The following is a 16,181-nucleotide window of genomic DNA, read 5'->3' as shown; positions in this document are numbered from 1 at the left end:
TTTACATTCTAAGTTACCAGCTTTGGTGTTAGAGGAGAGAAAAAAAATATCCCCTTTGTCCACCATCCAAACTCCTTCTGACCTTTCCCAATGATTGCTTTCTTTCTGCTCACCAACCCTCAGCTTCAACAGTATTTACATCAGGTCTGAGCTGCCCCATGGGCTGGGTTGAGGCCCATAACGCCCCCCCCACACACCCCATGCACAGCAGATCACTGTCAGGAAGGACGGCTGCCCCTATTTCTGCTGCCAGGGAATCCAGGTCCCCAATGCCACCCTCAACCCCGTCACAGTGCATACCCCTCAGAACACCAGGCCCCTCCATCAGAGCCGCCTCGGCCCTCCGCCCCAGCCCCTCTTCCGAGCGCGGGAGCCCTTGCCCCACCTCCACCACAGCTGGAAGCAATGTGTCCTCTCATCTTCCAGACGCCCCGAGTGCTCTCCTGCCCTGCCCCTCGTATCAGGGCCAGCCTAGAAGCCCGCCCTCATCCTCCCGCTTTGAGCGATTCCCACCCCTCAGACACCAGGGAAAGAGCACTGCTTCTGGAGCCCAACAGACCTGGGGTCAAACCCAGGCGCCATCATTGACATGACCTCAGATGTTAGCAGCCCTCTCGGGGTGGCATCTCCCCGCCCATAAAGTGGGGAGGATAGTACTGATACCTCCCCTGTGAGGCTGGCTGAGGATTAAATGAGGGGGAGAAAGTACATAGAGAACCTAACATAATGCTTGGCATACAGAAGTACATAATAATCGTAATTACCCTTATTAGTGCTATTAGTGAGACAAATCACAGAGCAAGAACAGTGAAACAGGCACCACCTCTTCCTCTCCAGGGCCCTGGCTGCCATCAGGCAAAACAGCACGTCCAGGCAGGAAGGAGCATGCACGTACACACACTCAGGATATAAAACCTGAAATAACCACCCATCCGCATGGCAACCCAGACCAAGAGGCCACACAGCACATGTACAACACTCCTTGCAGATTTCATGCCCATTTGCCCCTCACCAAACCCAACAAGTGGGGACTAGCCTCATTCCACAGAAAAGGAAATTGAGGCTCAGAGAGGTTATGTCACTTAACCAAGATCACACAGCAGGGAAGCGGCGGAGCTAGGACTAGACCTCGGGTCTCCTAGCTCCTGGCCAGAGGCAGTCTATTTCTCTCAACCCCACAAGCTCCCTGGACCCAAGTGGAAAAGGAGCACCTCTTTCCCAGGCAGGGGCCTTCAGAGAGGCTGGAAAAACCCCAAACTTCCAGAATCCCATGGCAAGAAGGGATTTCTAACCCTCTGCTTCCTGTAAGGCCACAGTGCCCTGTTGTCTGCCCCAGTTCTCAGGATACTGGGGCAACTGGCCCAGATGCGCTGTTAACCAGAGCTCGTGTACGGGACTACGCCCCTTTCTAGCTCCTTCTCTCCCTCTCTAACACATGGCACACATAAGCTCATCTCTTTTCTTTTTTTAAAGATTTTTTTCCCCTTGAAAAAAAATAAATAAACAAAGATTTTATTTATTTGAGAGAGAGAGAGAGAAACAGCATGAGAGGGGAGAGGGTCAGAGGGAGAAGCAGGCTCCCTGCCGAGCAGGGAGCCCAATGCAGGGCTCGATCCCAGGACCCTGGGATCGTGACCTGAGCCAAAGGCAGTTGCTCAACCAACTGAGCCAGCCAGGCGCCCCAAGCTCATCTCTTTTCACTTAACCTCCCCCACCATCCCCACCTGACTAACGAGATAAAGAGTGGTACAATTCTAGAAAATAATAGGGAGAACACTCCTTGTCACACTACATCCTCGGCTTGAAAAAGCTCCAGATCTCCGGGGTGCATGCCAGCACCCTCATGTTCTCCGTAGCCGGGGAGGGTGGTGTTACAGATTCACTTTTCAATGCAGACCACGAAGCCAGAGGTATTTAGTTATGTAAAAGCAGCTTGCTAAAGGAAGAGGATTTGAAGACAGAAGTTTAGTATTTAGGAAAAAGGGTGGAGGTGGGACTTGACCTTTTTTGCTCTGTCACCTGAAAAAAGATACCCTTCTTATGTTGGGAGCTGTGAAGAAACCGGTTTAATTTAGTGTAACCCACATTTTGCTCAAAATAGTTTTCAAATGTCAGAATCTAAAAGTCTAGACTCTTAAGAAGCTGGTGGTAAAGGGATCCAGGAAAAATGTTAAAAACAGATGACCTGAACCAAAGGTCAGAGAACTCAAGCTGGCTGAGAATATAGAGCTGGAGGTTCGGGGAAAACAGCCAGAAACCCAAGTTGTACCTGGCTTTATTGACTGGTTGTGTGACCTTGGACAAGTCCTCTCTCTTCTCTAAGTGTCTGTAAAATGAAGGGGCCTAAATGATTTTTCCAAAGTGCTTTGCAACTGTGACATTTTGGCAAATCCATCCTCATGACCACTACCAGAGAAGTACCGCAAGGTAATTATACCTTGTGAAAAAAACTGCTGAATTTCTCTGAATAAGTGGCCACCCTCATTAAAAGCCACTCCTTTCAGTCTCCCTTACAGCAAGTGTGGCTATGTAACTAAATTCTGGTCCCTAGAATATAAGCAGAAGTGTGATGTGCAACTTTTAGGAACTGTTCCTGATAAGACATCTGGGTATTAGTCCCCTCCTCCCCTGCCAGATGGAATCAGGACAAGATGGCTGGAACTCAAGCAGCCACCTTCAGACAATGGGGAGAATGGACCTGTTAAAGATGTATAGTAGTAAGATAGAAGGTACCTGGGTCCCTGACCCACAGGGGTATATACTGGCCCTAGAACACTGCTTTCTAGCCTTCAACATGAGTGAAATATATGATCTTTGTAAGGTACTATCATTCTGGGTGTTCTGGCAGACATACAAATAGATCTTAAGCACCCACTGGAACAAAAACTAGAAAGAAATATTAACACCTGCTCCAGTTGGGATATTTCAAAGTGTGTAAGGCATTAAATCATGTGTTGTACTTCAGATAAATTGCTATAAGGAAGGAGACAGAGGGACTATCAAAGGCTTGATCTACTGTGTTCTTCCCAATTACCCGAGCTTCACTATGCCTGTTCTCATCAGGTATCTTGGTCACTTGGTGACAACTAACCACAAATGAAAGGAAAATTAGCTGGTGGCTCTTCAGTTTCCCTGCAACCTCAGCCCTTTACTACTAAGTGTGGGTGGGGGGGAAGGGGGGACACTGCAGGAGACCAAAAGGCCTTGCAGTTCCCAGGCTTGAGCTGGGCTGGTTGGTTTCCCTGATACAGGACTCCTCTCCACATTCCTGCCATCTGCAGCCTCCAGGTAGCCCTCCAGAGCCAAGGATTCAAAACGCCGGAGGCTGTTCAACATAGTGGGCCCAAAAGGCTGTTAAGAACTAAATGTTTATATGTCCATGTCCTCCACACTACCATCTAATCCTGGATAGCTTCGGTCATTAGAAAGCATAAACTACCCCCCATCCCAGGCCACTCTAGCAGCCCACCACACTCTGAAGGTGGTAAACACGTTCCTTCTTAGGATTCTGTAAGTGAAATACCTCAGTTCCTCACCTGTACCCTCAAGTCCCTCGCTGTCCTGAATGATCTACCTTAGACACAGCTGTGCTCATGACTCTCAGAGCTATCCCAGGCTGGCAGCAGACTTTTAGAGCTTGGAAAGAATAATGTGCTATATTACTAGAAGTTATTTTGGGAAATAAATACCTCTGCTTTCATAATTCAAAATTAATCTCAACACAAATCTTGACTGGTGGGTCACAGTTAAAAAGAAAAAAGCTGAGACACATCATTAATGAATCTCTTAAATTACGGTGCCCAAATGTCATACAGTGCTGGCAAAAGTACAATTCTCTTGGAAAGCTATTTGGCACCATGTATCAAGTATCTTAAAAGTGCTTATGCTCCTTGACTTGGTAATTCCACTTTTGGGACTCTGTCCTGAGGAAATTAGCAGAGGTTCTGACAGATGACTCACAGTGTCCTACTCGTAAGAGTCAAAAACTGTAAACAACCTAATATTCAAGAGCAGGGGAATGGTTATTTAGAGGAAACCACTCAACAGAATAACATAGCTATTTAGATGATGTTTTCAAAGACTGCACAATGAAAAAATATTTGTTTTAATATTAAGTATTAAAAAACAAAATTCAGGGAGGCACCTGGGTGGCTCAGTCAGTTAAGGGTCTGCCTTCGGCTCAGGTCGTGATCCCAGGGTCCTGGGATGGAGCTCCCGTGTTGGACTCCCTGCTCAGCAGGGAGTCTGCTTCTCCTTCTCCTTCTGCCGCTCCCCACCACTTGTGTGCGGGCACTTGCTCTCTCAAATAACAGAAATGCAAATTTTTTTAAATAAAAATTAAATTAAAAACAATTCAAATGTACATGGTATGATTACAACCATACACAAAATTATGCTCAGAAAAAGACTGGAAGAAAAAACGCACCAAACTAAAACTATATCCTTGGATAGATTTTATTCTTCTTCCCCTTTATCTATTTTTCTCAGTCACCATAATATGCATGTCCAATTTAAATCTTTAAAGAAAAAAGAAATTATCATCATTTGGACACCAACATGGAAACAATTAACAATCTCAAAGTATCACCCTACAAGCAAATATAACTTCAGAGGGCAGAAGCCTGGCAGAAACGTCCTTAACTAAGGGACCAATGCTAGCAACACCGGTAATGGGTAAAATTGACATCCTATGCCTCCAGACAGAACGCACTGAATGGAAACATCATCAAAACTCCAGTTGAGGGGCACCTGGGTGGCTCAGTTGGTGAAGCGTCTGTCTTCGGCTCAGGTCATGATCTCAGGGTCCTGGGATCGAGCCCCGCATCGGGCTCCCTGCTCAGCGGGGAGCCTGCTTCTCCCTCTCCTTCTGTATACCACTCTGCCTACTTGTGCTCTCTCTCTCTGTCAAATAAATAAATAAAATCTTTAAAAAAAAAAGTTGAAGGACATTCTTAAAAATTATCAAGGTCACAAAAGACAAAGACTGAGAAACCGGTCCAGATTAAAGGAAACTAAAGAGATAGGACAATTAAATTCAACGTGTGATTCTGAACTGGGTTCTGAGCCAAATGCCACATTCCTGATTGTGATCATTGTACTGTGGTTATGTAAGAGAATATCCTTGCCTTTTAGGAAATACTGAAGTATTTAGGGGGCAAAGGAGCATCATGTATCTGAACTTTATAAATGTTGAGGGAGAATGTGATAAAACAAATGTGATAAAATGTTAATATGTGTGGAATCTGGGTAAAGAGCAGATGGGAATCCTTTGTATTCTTCTTGCAACTCCTCTGTAAGTCTGAAATTAGAAAAAAAAAAACTTACCTAAAAAAAGAAAAAAAAAAAAAAAGATGCCCAGAACACAACCAGATACTGTCCCCACCTCTTCCTGAAACCCTCGGCAGGCCAGCCAGCACACACTGGTGGTACTTTCCCATGTAAGGAGACTGCTGCTCTGCCCTTCTTCCCTTCCCGCTGACTCTACTCCTCTGCTTACCTGACACTGTAGTTTTTTATAGGATCTATTATATGAAATCTGCAAAGCACTCTGCATGCAGCACATACCTAGAATGGCTTTGATGAGAGATAGAGAGAGAGAGAGAGAGAAATACAAAAGAACATTCATTTTTAAATATGGGAAATTTATGCCCCTTAATAAGACAAATTTTAAGCATCTGTCACCAACCACCATGGCTAAATGGCACTCTTTGCCAGGAATGAAGGCCTCACCACAAACCAAGTTTGGGAATTTCACCACTGATCCTTCCCAACGTGCAAATGTCTACCCAGCAGCCTTTGAAATAAAAACAAGCACTGTGAGTCCCTGAATGCGGTGTGTGCGCGCACGCGCGTGCGTGCATGTGTGTGTGTGTCAGACACACAGAGAGGGCCTGGCCCTGAGTTGTGCACCCCTGACTAGCTGCAGCTGAGGAGCTAAATGTGCTTATTAAAAACGAGAGAGAGAGATGGGAAAGCACTGGCGAGGAACAGAACCCAAGAGCGAATTCTTCAGTCCCCAAATCCAGGGCCCAGGGATGAGCCCATGATCATGACAATCCTCCAAGTACAGAGTGCCTACTCTGTGACCAGGAGCAGCTAAGCAATCCACATGCCTATCCCATTTAATTATCTTGGCAAGAGAACTCAGTACGTCCTTTTGGTATATCTATTTTATAGGTAAGGAAACTGAGACAAGGAGGAGCTAAGAAACTTGCTGAGCATCACACAGCAAATAGGTGAGAGTGCAGTGACCCAGAGCCCAGTCCCACAGGCTCAGGTGCCCCGGCTGGAGCACGGAGACCACAGATTCCTGGAGCCACACACACCTCACTGCTTGCTCTTCTAAATACAAAGCCTGGTACGTTTCTTCTGTGTTGCTGCCTTTAAAAGCTACACCTTACACGTGGGCCACACAGTACAGGGTTCCTCCCTTGCGTTCCCCACAGCATGTGGCTGTCAACAAGGGACAACTCAGGGTCAGGACAACTGATCCGAGAGCTTATAAAAACAGGTTTTCTTATCCTGAGATTGCAACTGCAGTGCATTTAACCAGGACTTAAGTCCCTAAAGCTTTTAATGTTTTGAAAAACCTCTCCGAGCGCCAAGAGGGCTTTGGGCTGCCTGCCAGCCCGGTGTGCCAGGCCTGCTAACCAGCAAGAGCTGGTTGGGGGAACAGTGAATCAGGCAGCAGGCAGGAAGGGAGAGCAGGTAAATTCCTACTCTGGAAATCCAACTCTACCTCAAAGCTCAGTTAATTGATAAGAAAATAACAATTCACGACCCATGGTGTACATCCACGCTTTTACATACGTTATCTCTCGCCGTTCTCTAACGTTGAGGGTTTAAACCAGTGTTTCCCACCCACTTCAGGCGTCACCCACGAGCCGAGTCACAAAATCAACTCAGTGGATTACCACCAGCATTTTTAAAATGACATTAACTAGAAAACCTCAGTATGTACCATAAATAGCAAGACTAAGTGTTCAGTAAAACATTTATATCTTTTGTACGGATGTACATATATACTTGGTTATAATGTAAAATGTACAGTTGTATTTGCAGCAGTCACAGTAAAAATACCTGAAAAACTCATAAACAATCTGCGTGGGAGGTCATGCTATCCCCACTTTAGAGACATGAAAACTGAGGCTCACAGAAGCGAAGGGACAGCCTTCAGGGGAAGCCTAAGACTTGCTTGACTTCTGAGCGTGCAAGTTAATATGAACATTTCCCAGTGGTATCCCTCCAGCCCTCTTGGCTCCCATGAGCTCCACCGAAAACAAGACTGGAGAGTCCAGCAAGTCCGCCTTCCCCTCTGGTGCAGCCATCAAGCGCAACCAACTGAAAAGAGCTGCAGCGACAACCTGATCCGTCGTCCCCTGCTTCCTGCTTGCCCACAGTTCCCCACACGCCTTCAGAGGAAAGCAGAGCAGTGCATGCTCCAGCCCAGTGCCACCTTGCGGCATCCCCAGTGTACATGGGCCATGACACGGGAGAGCATATGCCACACCACTCAGCCCAGACCCATGGCCTCGGCTGGCAAAACACCAGGCACAAAAACTTGTAAATCTGCCTGCTTTGTAGGCACAACAGCTCTAAGTATAGGTTTTTTAGAAATAGACTCCTGAGCCATATCCTGGAAGAACATCATCCCACAGATCCGGGGAGGCTGGGAATCCAACTGTACACATATCCCCTTGAAGGGGATTTGGATCCACAGCCAGGTTGGGAAACCTCTGCCACCCACCCATCTTTGGGCTCCACGTCACTCTGCTCTCCTTCACAGCCAGAATTTTCCATTTCCGCTCAGCCCCCATCCATCCCCCAGCCCCCTCAGATCTTCCCCTACCACCACACCAAGAAGATGCTGAGGGAGGACTCGCAGTGACTTCCACACGGATGACCCTACAGGCATGTCCTGTTCTCCTGTGCCTCAACTTCTCGAACCCCAGCGAGACACTCCTGGCCTCCCTCCTACCTCTCCAGCCACACCTGCTATCTTCTTTGCAATCCTTTGTCCCCAGCCTTTAAATGTTGAAGTTCCCCAGGGCTCACTTGCTCCACCTTATTTTCCTTCTCTACACTCTCCATGGGGGTCTCACCCACCTACAGAGGAGCACCCCTAAATTAACATGTCCAGCTCAGACCTCCCTCTTCGGCACCATATCCTCACATCCTGCTTACTCAGTGCTTCTTAAACTGGGGTCACATAGACTTCTCGAACGCTAAAAACCTAAATCTCATACAAAGAGATACTGAGCCTCTTTCAAAGTGTTACTGAGCTCTTAATAAGGGACCCACTAAAATAGTTACGTCAAAAAAGGATGTAAGGGGGCGCCTGGGTGGCTCAGTCAGTTAAGCATCTGCCTTCTGCTCAGGTCATGATCCCAGGGGCCTGCGATCACATCGGGCTCCCAGCTCAGCGGGGAGCCTGCTTATCCCTCTCCCTCTGCCTCTCCCCCTGCCTGTGCTCTCTCTCTCTCAAATGAATAAATAAAATCTTTAGGGGAAAAAAAAGGATATAAGAAAAAAAAGACTTTAAAAATATGTCAAAAAAAGAAGTAATAAGAAACTAATATGCATATAGTTCCGGGTGGAGGGGGGGAAGAATCCTGTTAGAAGACTGCTAAATTCGATATAAAACTGGTTAATGTCCTGCAAGGCAATCACCTCCGGGTCTCTCTTCTCCACCAAAGAGAAATCATTTGTATCGTATCTTTCTGTAGAGTATGGGTTATAAAGAACAATAAACAAAGGTATATTTCCTAGAGCACCAGGTGGCCCTTAGGTGGCCTTCTTACACAATGCTCTAGTATGACACTGAAAAGACACTAAATCAGCTTTTCTTTCCAAGTTTTGGGATAATTCTTCTTTACACTGAGGTCTGTGAACTTGGGTGGGGAAAAGTTATGTTTATTTTCACTAAGCTCTAAATGAAATTTAGCCTTACCTTTATTACAAATGTAGGTAGCAAACTACAGAAGCACTGGCAGGTGTCTGTGACTTTGCCACCAGCAGAAATCATATGTATTTTTTTGCCCTTATCCCCCAGAAGCCACATTTTTTCATAACAAAAGGTGCAGATATCTTGAAACACTGTTTATGCTCATCACTAAATATTACAGAAAATACCAAACCTGCCATTAGATCTTCCTAAATGATGCATTTATGAATCTAAATATTATTTTTATCATATACTTGTTATAATATTTTGATAACAGTGTTTCAGTATCATCAGTTTGCTTTGTAATCTTATGCATTGTTTTATACATTTAAAAACATTATTCTAAGAAAGGGTCTGTCCATAAGTCCTCAGAGAAGCCTTTCCTGACTCTCTGCATTAGTTAGGGACCTGTGTTACACTTCTTTTATCACCTTGTATTTCCTCTTTCCAGCATTGTACTACCTGAATTAATAAATTAGTGGCTGTCCCACTAGGCAATGGGAGGAAGGGATGGTGTCCATCTTATTTATCATTATGTTCCTACTGCCTCAGCATGGTATATCTGACTCGTAAGACTGTCAAGAAATATCTGTTTAAAAAAAAAAAAGAAAAAAGAAAGACCTGTGGGATGAATGAACATCTGTGACATGGGTAGCATGCAGATGCTTGTCCACATTCCTTAGAGATACAGAGCATGTACCATACTCTGCCCAGGACCTAACAAAGTCAGACCCCTTGACAAAAGCAAACTCACTTGTTCTTCACAAGCCTGCCCTACTTGGCCCAACAACAGAACTTTCCAGCCAACCCCACTTCTCAGCTCAGATACTAGATCACCTCTATGTTTCAGCCCCAGCAGAGGGCCCTCAACCTAGATCTCCATTAATACCTTCTAAAGCAAGGATTAAAGCATCTGCTCATAAGTAAAAGGCATCTGCTCATACGTTAAAGGCATCTGCTCAAGCCAAAGAGTTGGAGGGGGAAGTGGACACTCTACCCCGACCCCAAACAGCTACAATGAAATCAGGCACAGGCTCGCCATCAGGCCATCTGGGAACAGAGTGCATGTCAAACTGGGGGCTCAGGATGACCCTGGAGAATAAGAGACACCAAAAGGGTATTCTAACCCTACAGTCCATCTGAGTGTATTTAACCCCCCACCACATGATTAAAAGCTAATATTCAGAAGTGGTTTCCACCAACACAGAATACGTGGAAATGCTTTGCAAACTCTAAAGCCCTCTACAAATGTGCCGAGTGTTGTGTAATTCTCATCAGCAGATCAACTGGGTAGCCAGAGGCTCTATTCAGTGCTGCAGGATGCGCCAGACAGCCCAGCCATGGGTGGGCATCGCTGCTCCTCCCTTCTCCCACTGGGACCTAAGATGCTAGGTCTGGGGAGGGTGGGAGTCAAACCGTAGAAGTCCTAGTAACATGAGAGAACTTAGGCTCCTTACATCCCGTGCATCACTCTTTGACTTAGCCTCCAAAACCTGCCACCACCACCAAATGAGACCCGAGAGCCCCACAGAACAAAACCACAAAGCTGGGGCAAACCCTCAAGGGAGACAGTGTGGTTACTCTCATCATTCTCGAGAGAGGATCCACTTCCAGAAGAAAGGGGAGAGAAACACAGAGCACCTAAATCTTTAGCCCCTCGGCAGCCCCCGCCCCCTCATCCAGAGGCTCTGCAGGGACCCACTGGGCGAGACAGAGTCCAGAGCCCAGCTCAGAGGAACTGTGACCGGGAGAGTACCAGCAGCAGAGCCCCCCAACTCCCAGCCTGAAGCCTCTGCTCACACCCCCTCTAGCCCTCTACTGCCACCACCTTCCCACTGGCTCCCCCAGCACCTCTCCTTCAGCTTGAGGTAACCGTCATGACTCCCATTTATTGGGCCCTCCCGCAGGCCAGCACTGTGCTGGGTGCTTCCTGTATTATCTTGGATGCTTTCAAAGAGGCAAATGGGTATCAACAGCACCACTAACAGACAAGAAAACGGAGGCAGGGCCCAAGGTCACACAGCTCCTGGGTGTCAGGCTGGCTAAAAACCCATGTTCTATCCACGGCATCACACTTGACTTTATCTCCTAGATTACAGAGAAGAAAGTATTGTTCTGGGAAAATTAGTCCAGTCTCTTCCACTCCAACCCAAGCCTACACCGTGGACTGACTGCTCTTATTATTAAAAGAGCAGCTCTCATCATGTCTCTCCATTACCTATAGAAGCAAGTCCCCAAAGCTTTGCTAGTCATGTAAGGTTCTTTACAATCCACTTTTCCAATCTTATTCCCCCTCCCCAGACTCGAATCTTTCCTTCCACCCAGCCTGGCCCATAACTCCTCATTGCCTGGATTTCTGTCTCAGACAGTTTCCTTTCTCTGCCTGCAACACTGGTTCATGGACTGGGGACGACTGTGTGCCAGGGCCCGGGCTAGGTGCTGAGGACACAATGGACAGAACAGGGAGGACACCCCCCACCCCCCATCTCAGAGCTCAGAGTCGGCCCTCGTTGTGAGGCATGAGCTAGGACCCTTCTCTGGGACTAGGTGCCCCGTGGCCCCACCCCTGCCCAAATCCCCAGCGCCCAGTGTCTGCCACCCTTACGGCCCCCAGGGATTCCTCCAGCTCACATGTCAGCTCCGTTTTAAAACTTCCTCTGTAATGTGTTTATTTCTGTGGGAAAAGTGTACTCCAGGTTCCAAAAAGCATTATAAATGGCAATTAGGTCCCCAGGCCAGCCCACAAAAGCCTATTAAATATATAATGGTGTAGAACCTAAATACGTGCACATTAAAAGCTCTGTGGGAGAGACCAGGGACCAACATCTCCTGCTTCCTGCACCGCCCCCTCCCCCACCGTCCCACCAGGTGCCAAGCGTCAAGCCACGGTCAAGGGCAGAGGCCAGAGCCAGTGACTAGGGAGGAGGGAAGCAGGTGGAAGATGGGGGGACTGGGATGGCAGAGATGGAGCAGGAAGAAACCTGATTTATAATTCAGGAGCCTGGCACCAGGCCCAGCTCTGCCTTAACAAACACAGTGGCCTTGAGACCCTTCCCTCTCTCAAAGCCTCACTTTTCTAAAATGAAAGAGCTGAGTTATTACATCATTAGTTCTCAACCAACTGAGCTGGGTGACTTCACGTGCTCTCCGGCTCCGACAAGTCTCCACTCTGAGAACTGGAGGTAGACTACACCACAGGCAGCGAGGATGGTCTGGGGAAGGGGCAGCCGCAGAGAGCAGATGAGCTGGGCGGCAGGAAGGGGCAGTCAGCCGCAGGGGCATGGGCAGGACACAGCCTCCCCAGGCTGAGGGCAGAGACACCCAGTGGGGAGGGAGGGGCTAGAACCGCCTTGTCCCAAGAGTTGACTGTGACTCTTTTCATCCCCATATTTTTGTGGGAGGCTGAGAGTCCGGCCCCAAAGGAACATTTTTTCCTTTATTAAGTTTTCTGAACAAAAACTAATACATACTCATACAGAAAACTTGGGGAAACAGGAAAAAAAAAAAAAAGCACAAGCAAAGAAGTAAACAAACGGGGTGCCTGGGTGGCTCAGTCAGTTAAGCGTCTGCCTTCGGCTCAGGTCATGATCCCAGGGTCCTGGGATCGAGCCCCGCATCGGGCTCCCTGCTCGGCGGGAAGCCTGCTTCTCCCTCTCCCGTTCCCCCTACTTGTGTTCCCCTCTCTCGCTGTGTTTCTGTCAAATAAATAAATAAAAATCTTTAAAAAAAAATAAACATTTTAACAAAAGAAGTAAACAAACATCCCCCACAGCTGTGCCTTCCTGAACAATCTTTGTTGACATCATCCAAAATTCCTCAACCACTTATGTAGCTGTATCTTCAGCCACCCTGGGATTCATGTTGTACCCTGCTTCTCCCCTAATTATCACACTCAAGCACCTTTCCACATCCCTAGATTGTCTTCATAAGCACCATAAAATATTTTGATAATCATGGCATTCTAGTAAATATAAACATTCTTTATAAACATCACTTTCCATGGCATGGACAGGACCAAAAGTCATTTAAACCATGCCGTTATTGTTGAGCATTTAAGCCATTTCCAAATTTTTGCTATTGTAAAAAATGTGGTAGGTATGTATCACTGTCCATGAATCTTTGTAGACCCCTTATACTGCTTCATGTCCCTTGGGTCACAGCCTGGTGCTCTGCACATATCGGCTCTCAGTAAATATTGAGTGAACAAGGAAACCCAATACGCTCCCAAGGACCTGGGGAGCCCTTATCAGATGGACATAGAGTTTAAATTTACAGAGGCCCACCCTGGTATCCACCACCCACTCATTAAGGAGACTGCACCAATGACACCTGCTGAGCCGAGCTAGGGAGTGGGGAAAGGACAATGTCAACTTCATGCTGCAGATTCCCAGCTCTAGTGCTCTGGGCAAACCTACCCACCCTTCTGTACCTCCAGGTGGAGGGCATCAGCAGACCTCAAAGGCCTTACTGGCTCCCCCACACTCCCTCCAGACTGTACAACCCACTGCCTCAAGAAAGCCAGGGCGGACCTTCCTGCCAAATTAATGTGTGGGCCCCCTTCAATGGAGGCTCCCAGCCCTTCAGGTATTAGTGCTCACTGTCCTGTCTTTATTTGCTCACAGGACTGACTCCTCTGCCCAAACCAGGGCAGCACCATGGAAGGTAGGGACAATCTGTGCTTTGCTCTCCATCCAAAATCCAATCCAGCACCAAACAATGTGGCTGATAAATAAATGTTTGCTGAATGAAACTTCTTCCCAGTCAGATTCCCAAGTCCTGTATTTTTACAGGAGGCGGGAAGGGGGAGAAGAAAAGAGGAAAGCAGGACCCCCTAAAACAGGCCAAGTGCAAAGGCCTGATAAGGGCTCCCGCTGGAGCTGGCCCCCTCTGCCCAGTTCTGCAGGACCACCTGGCCTAGAGACCAGCCCAGGCCAGCTGGCTCCGGAAAACAGAATGCAAAAGAGATCATCCACACACAGACGCAGGTGAAGGGACACTGTCCCACTCCAGACTAGTTCTCTCCCAGAGGGAGAAAGGTCAGAGCTAGGGGACAGGGAGCTTCCTTTCCCACCCACTTCCAGACAACCAGAAAAGACAGGGCCATTCCTCACTGGTGATCTGGAGGGTATCTGGAGATGGAAGGCAGGGTATCTGGAGATGGAAGTGTTCAAAGTAACTAAATCCACACTCCAGTTTTCCTCCTCATGTTGCCCAGCATCCTTGCCACACCCAAAAGAAAAAAACTGAAAAATCTGGGCTGGAGAGGGTGCTAGCAGCAGAAAGTTTTTCCCTGGAACTTCAGGAAAAAAGAAAAAAAGGAACCAAGATTGTCCTAAAACAAGGGAGACCAGAAGTTACGGAGACATGTGGAAACAGGCCACATTATCCCATCACACACCCACAGTAACACCACCGCCAAACCCGGAGCGGCACTGTGGCCGCACACATTCTGGCCACTTCTAGGGATGCCCTGGAGCCACCCCCACCCCCAACCCCCGCCCTTCCAAGTGTAGCAAACTCCTCTCAGGGTCCGCCACTCCCAGCACACTGGCCCACCCGTCTTTTACTCTTGTATGATGGTGCAATGCACAGAACTTCCTCCATCCGACCCCCTTAAATGGCCTTGTGAGGGGGGTGCCTTTACCGTCCCCATTTCAAGGATGAGGAGACTAAGTCAGATATATTAAATGATACCCCGTGTCACAAGCTAGAAAAGTGGCTGAGGGAAGAGCCAACGGCAGTTGGGTGTAGGAGCAGAACTCCTCCGCGGACCCCACCCAGCCCGCCCAGGGTGCCTGCAGGCGGGGTGGGGGGGGGGGGGGCCAGGGGGTGACCGGCAGTTTCCCGGCTGCTCGGGGTGGGAACCAAGAACAAGGTGGCCCTAAAGCAAGGTTTCCGGCAGTGCAGGTATAAAGCACCCCCATGCCACCCCGCAATCACACAGGTGCAGGGCCCAGAGTCTGGGCGCGGCGCACCTCCCAATCCGCGGGTGTCCCGCCCTGGGCGGCGGCTGCCCCCTGACCTGCACCCCCGCAAAGTTGTGCCCGCGGCGCAAGCATGCAGCGCGGCTCCCTCCAACCCCCGCGCCCTGGAGCGGTCCGCCAGGAGGGCACGGGGGCCGCCCCGCTGCCTCCCCCACGGCCACCGGCTCCCCGCCTGCCCCGCACGCCCCCACCCCGGGACTTGGAGGCTTCTCCCCGCACGTCCCGCGAGGGCCGGGAGCAGTGAGCGCGGACCCCAACGCGGGGCTCACGAGCCGCCCCCGCCCGGACCCCAGCTCCGCAGCCTCACCGAGATCGCCAGCAGCAGCAGCCATGCCCGCGCGACCCGCGCCATCCCTGCCGCCGCTGCCTACGGCGGTCTCCGCTCTGCACTCAGGCTCCCGCGCCCGCAGCTCCGTCGGGTCCAACAAGCCACGGCCACTTCCCAGCCTCTCCCCGCCTCCGAGTTCCCGGTGCCACGTCTGCCAAAGCATGCGCACCAGGCTGGGAGAGGCGGCCGGGAAGAGGTGCTTGCTGGGAGTCGTAGTTTGCTGCAAGGCTGGGCTGGGGGCCTCTAGCGTGGACTTGGCCCTAAGCGCACAGAGGCGCGTGAGTGGAGCGCGAAATAGCAAAGTCAGCCAGTAAGGGAAGGCAATTGATTTGCAGGGCTGAGGCTGTGCCTGAAGTCTCAGAAACAAGACCTCATTCAACTCACAAAAGTCAGTTTCATTTTCCCCACTTTGATGACGAAGAGGCAGCCCAGAGAATTTAAGTAATTTGACCCAAATCACACAGTTTGCAAAAGGGAGAGTCCAGTGCTGCTTGTGGAGGGTAGGAAAAGCTCACACCTACCCTGTCTTTTGTTCATTCAGAAACACTTTATTGAGCTACTGGAAAAGAGTTTGGCATTTCCTCAAAAAGTTAAACATGGATTACCATATGACCTAAAAATTCCGCTTCTAAGCATATACGTAAAAGAATTGGAAATAGGTATTCAAACAAATGTTTGTACACAAATGTTCCTAGCACCATTATTCACAATAGCCAAGAGTTTTCCAACTCAGGTGTTCATTGAGGGATTAATGGTTAACAAAATATGGTACATCCATACAATGGTATATTACTCAGGCATAAAAAGCAAGTACTGATGTGGGCCATAATGTGGGTGAACATAGAAAATATTATTTATTGCAATATTATGCTAAGAAAGAAGCCAGACACAAAAGATTGCATATTATATGATCACATTTATATGA

At 48.5% G+C, this 16,181-nt stretch overlaps 1 protein-coding gene across 3 annotated transcripts in view; it reads right to left on the bottom strand.

The window, feature by feature from the left end:
* PDIA5 (protein disulfide isomerase family A member 5) overlaps positions 1-15,423 on the bottom strand; it is a 90,416-nt gene extending 74,993 nt beyond the window's left edge. The window contains exon 1 of one of the 3 annotated variants that reach the window (XM_073894361.1): positions 15,236-15,423. In XM_073894361.1, the coding sequence (XP_073750462.1) occupies positions 15,236-15,280 (45 nt within the window). In that variant the 5' untranslated portion in view covers positions 15,281-15,423. The remainder of the gene's footprint in view (positions 1-15,235) is intronic. The other 2 variants (XM_025875314.2, XM_073894375.1) reach the window with 2 other exon arrangements.
* Between the last annotated feature and the right edge of the window lie 758 nt (positions 15,424-16,181).

The sequence above is a fragment of the Callorhinus ursinus genome, unplaced genomic scaffold (genome assembly GCF_003265705.2).
Source record: "Callorhinus ursinus isolate GAN/ISIS: 27379988/994484 unplaced genomic scaffold, GSC_fseal_2.0 scaffold1, whole genome shotgun sequence".
Lineage (NCBI taxonomy): Eukaryota > Metazoa > Chordata > Mammalia > Carnivora > Otariidae > Callorhinus > Callorhinus ursinus.
Note: the sequence above shows the minus strand (reverse complement) of the source record. Positions and strands in the feature narration are given on the sequence as shown.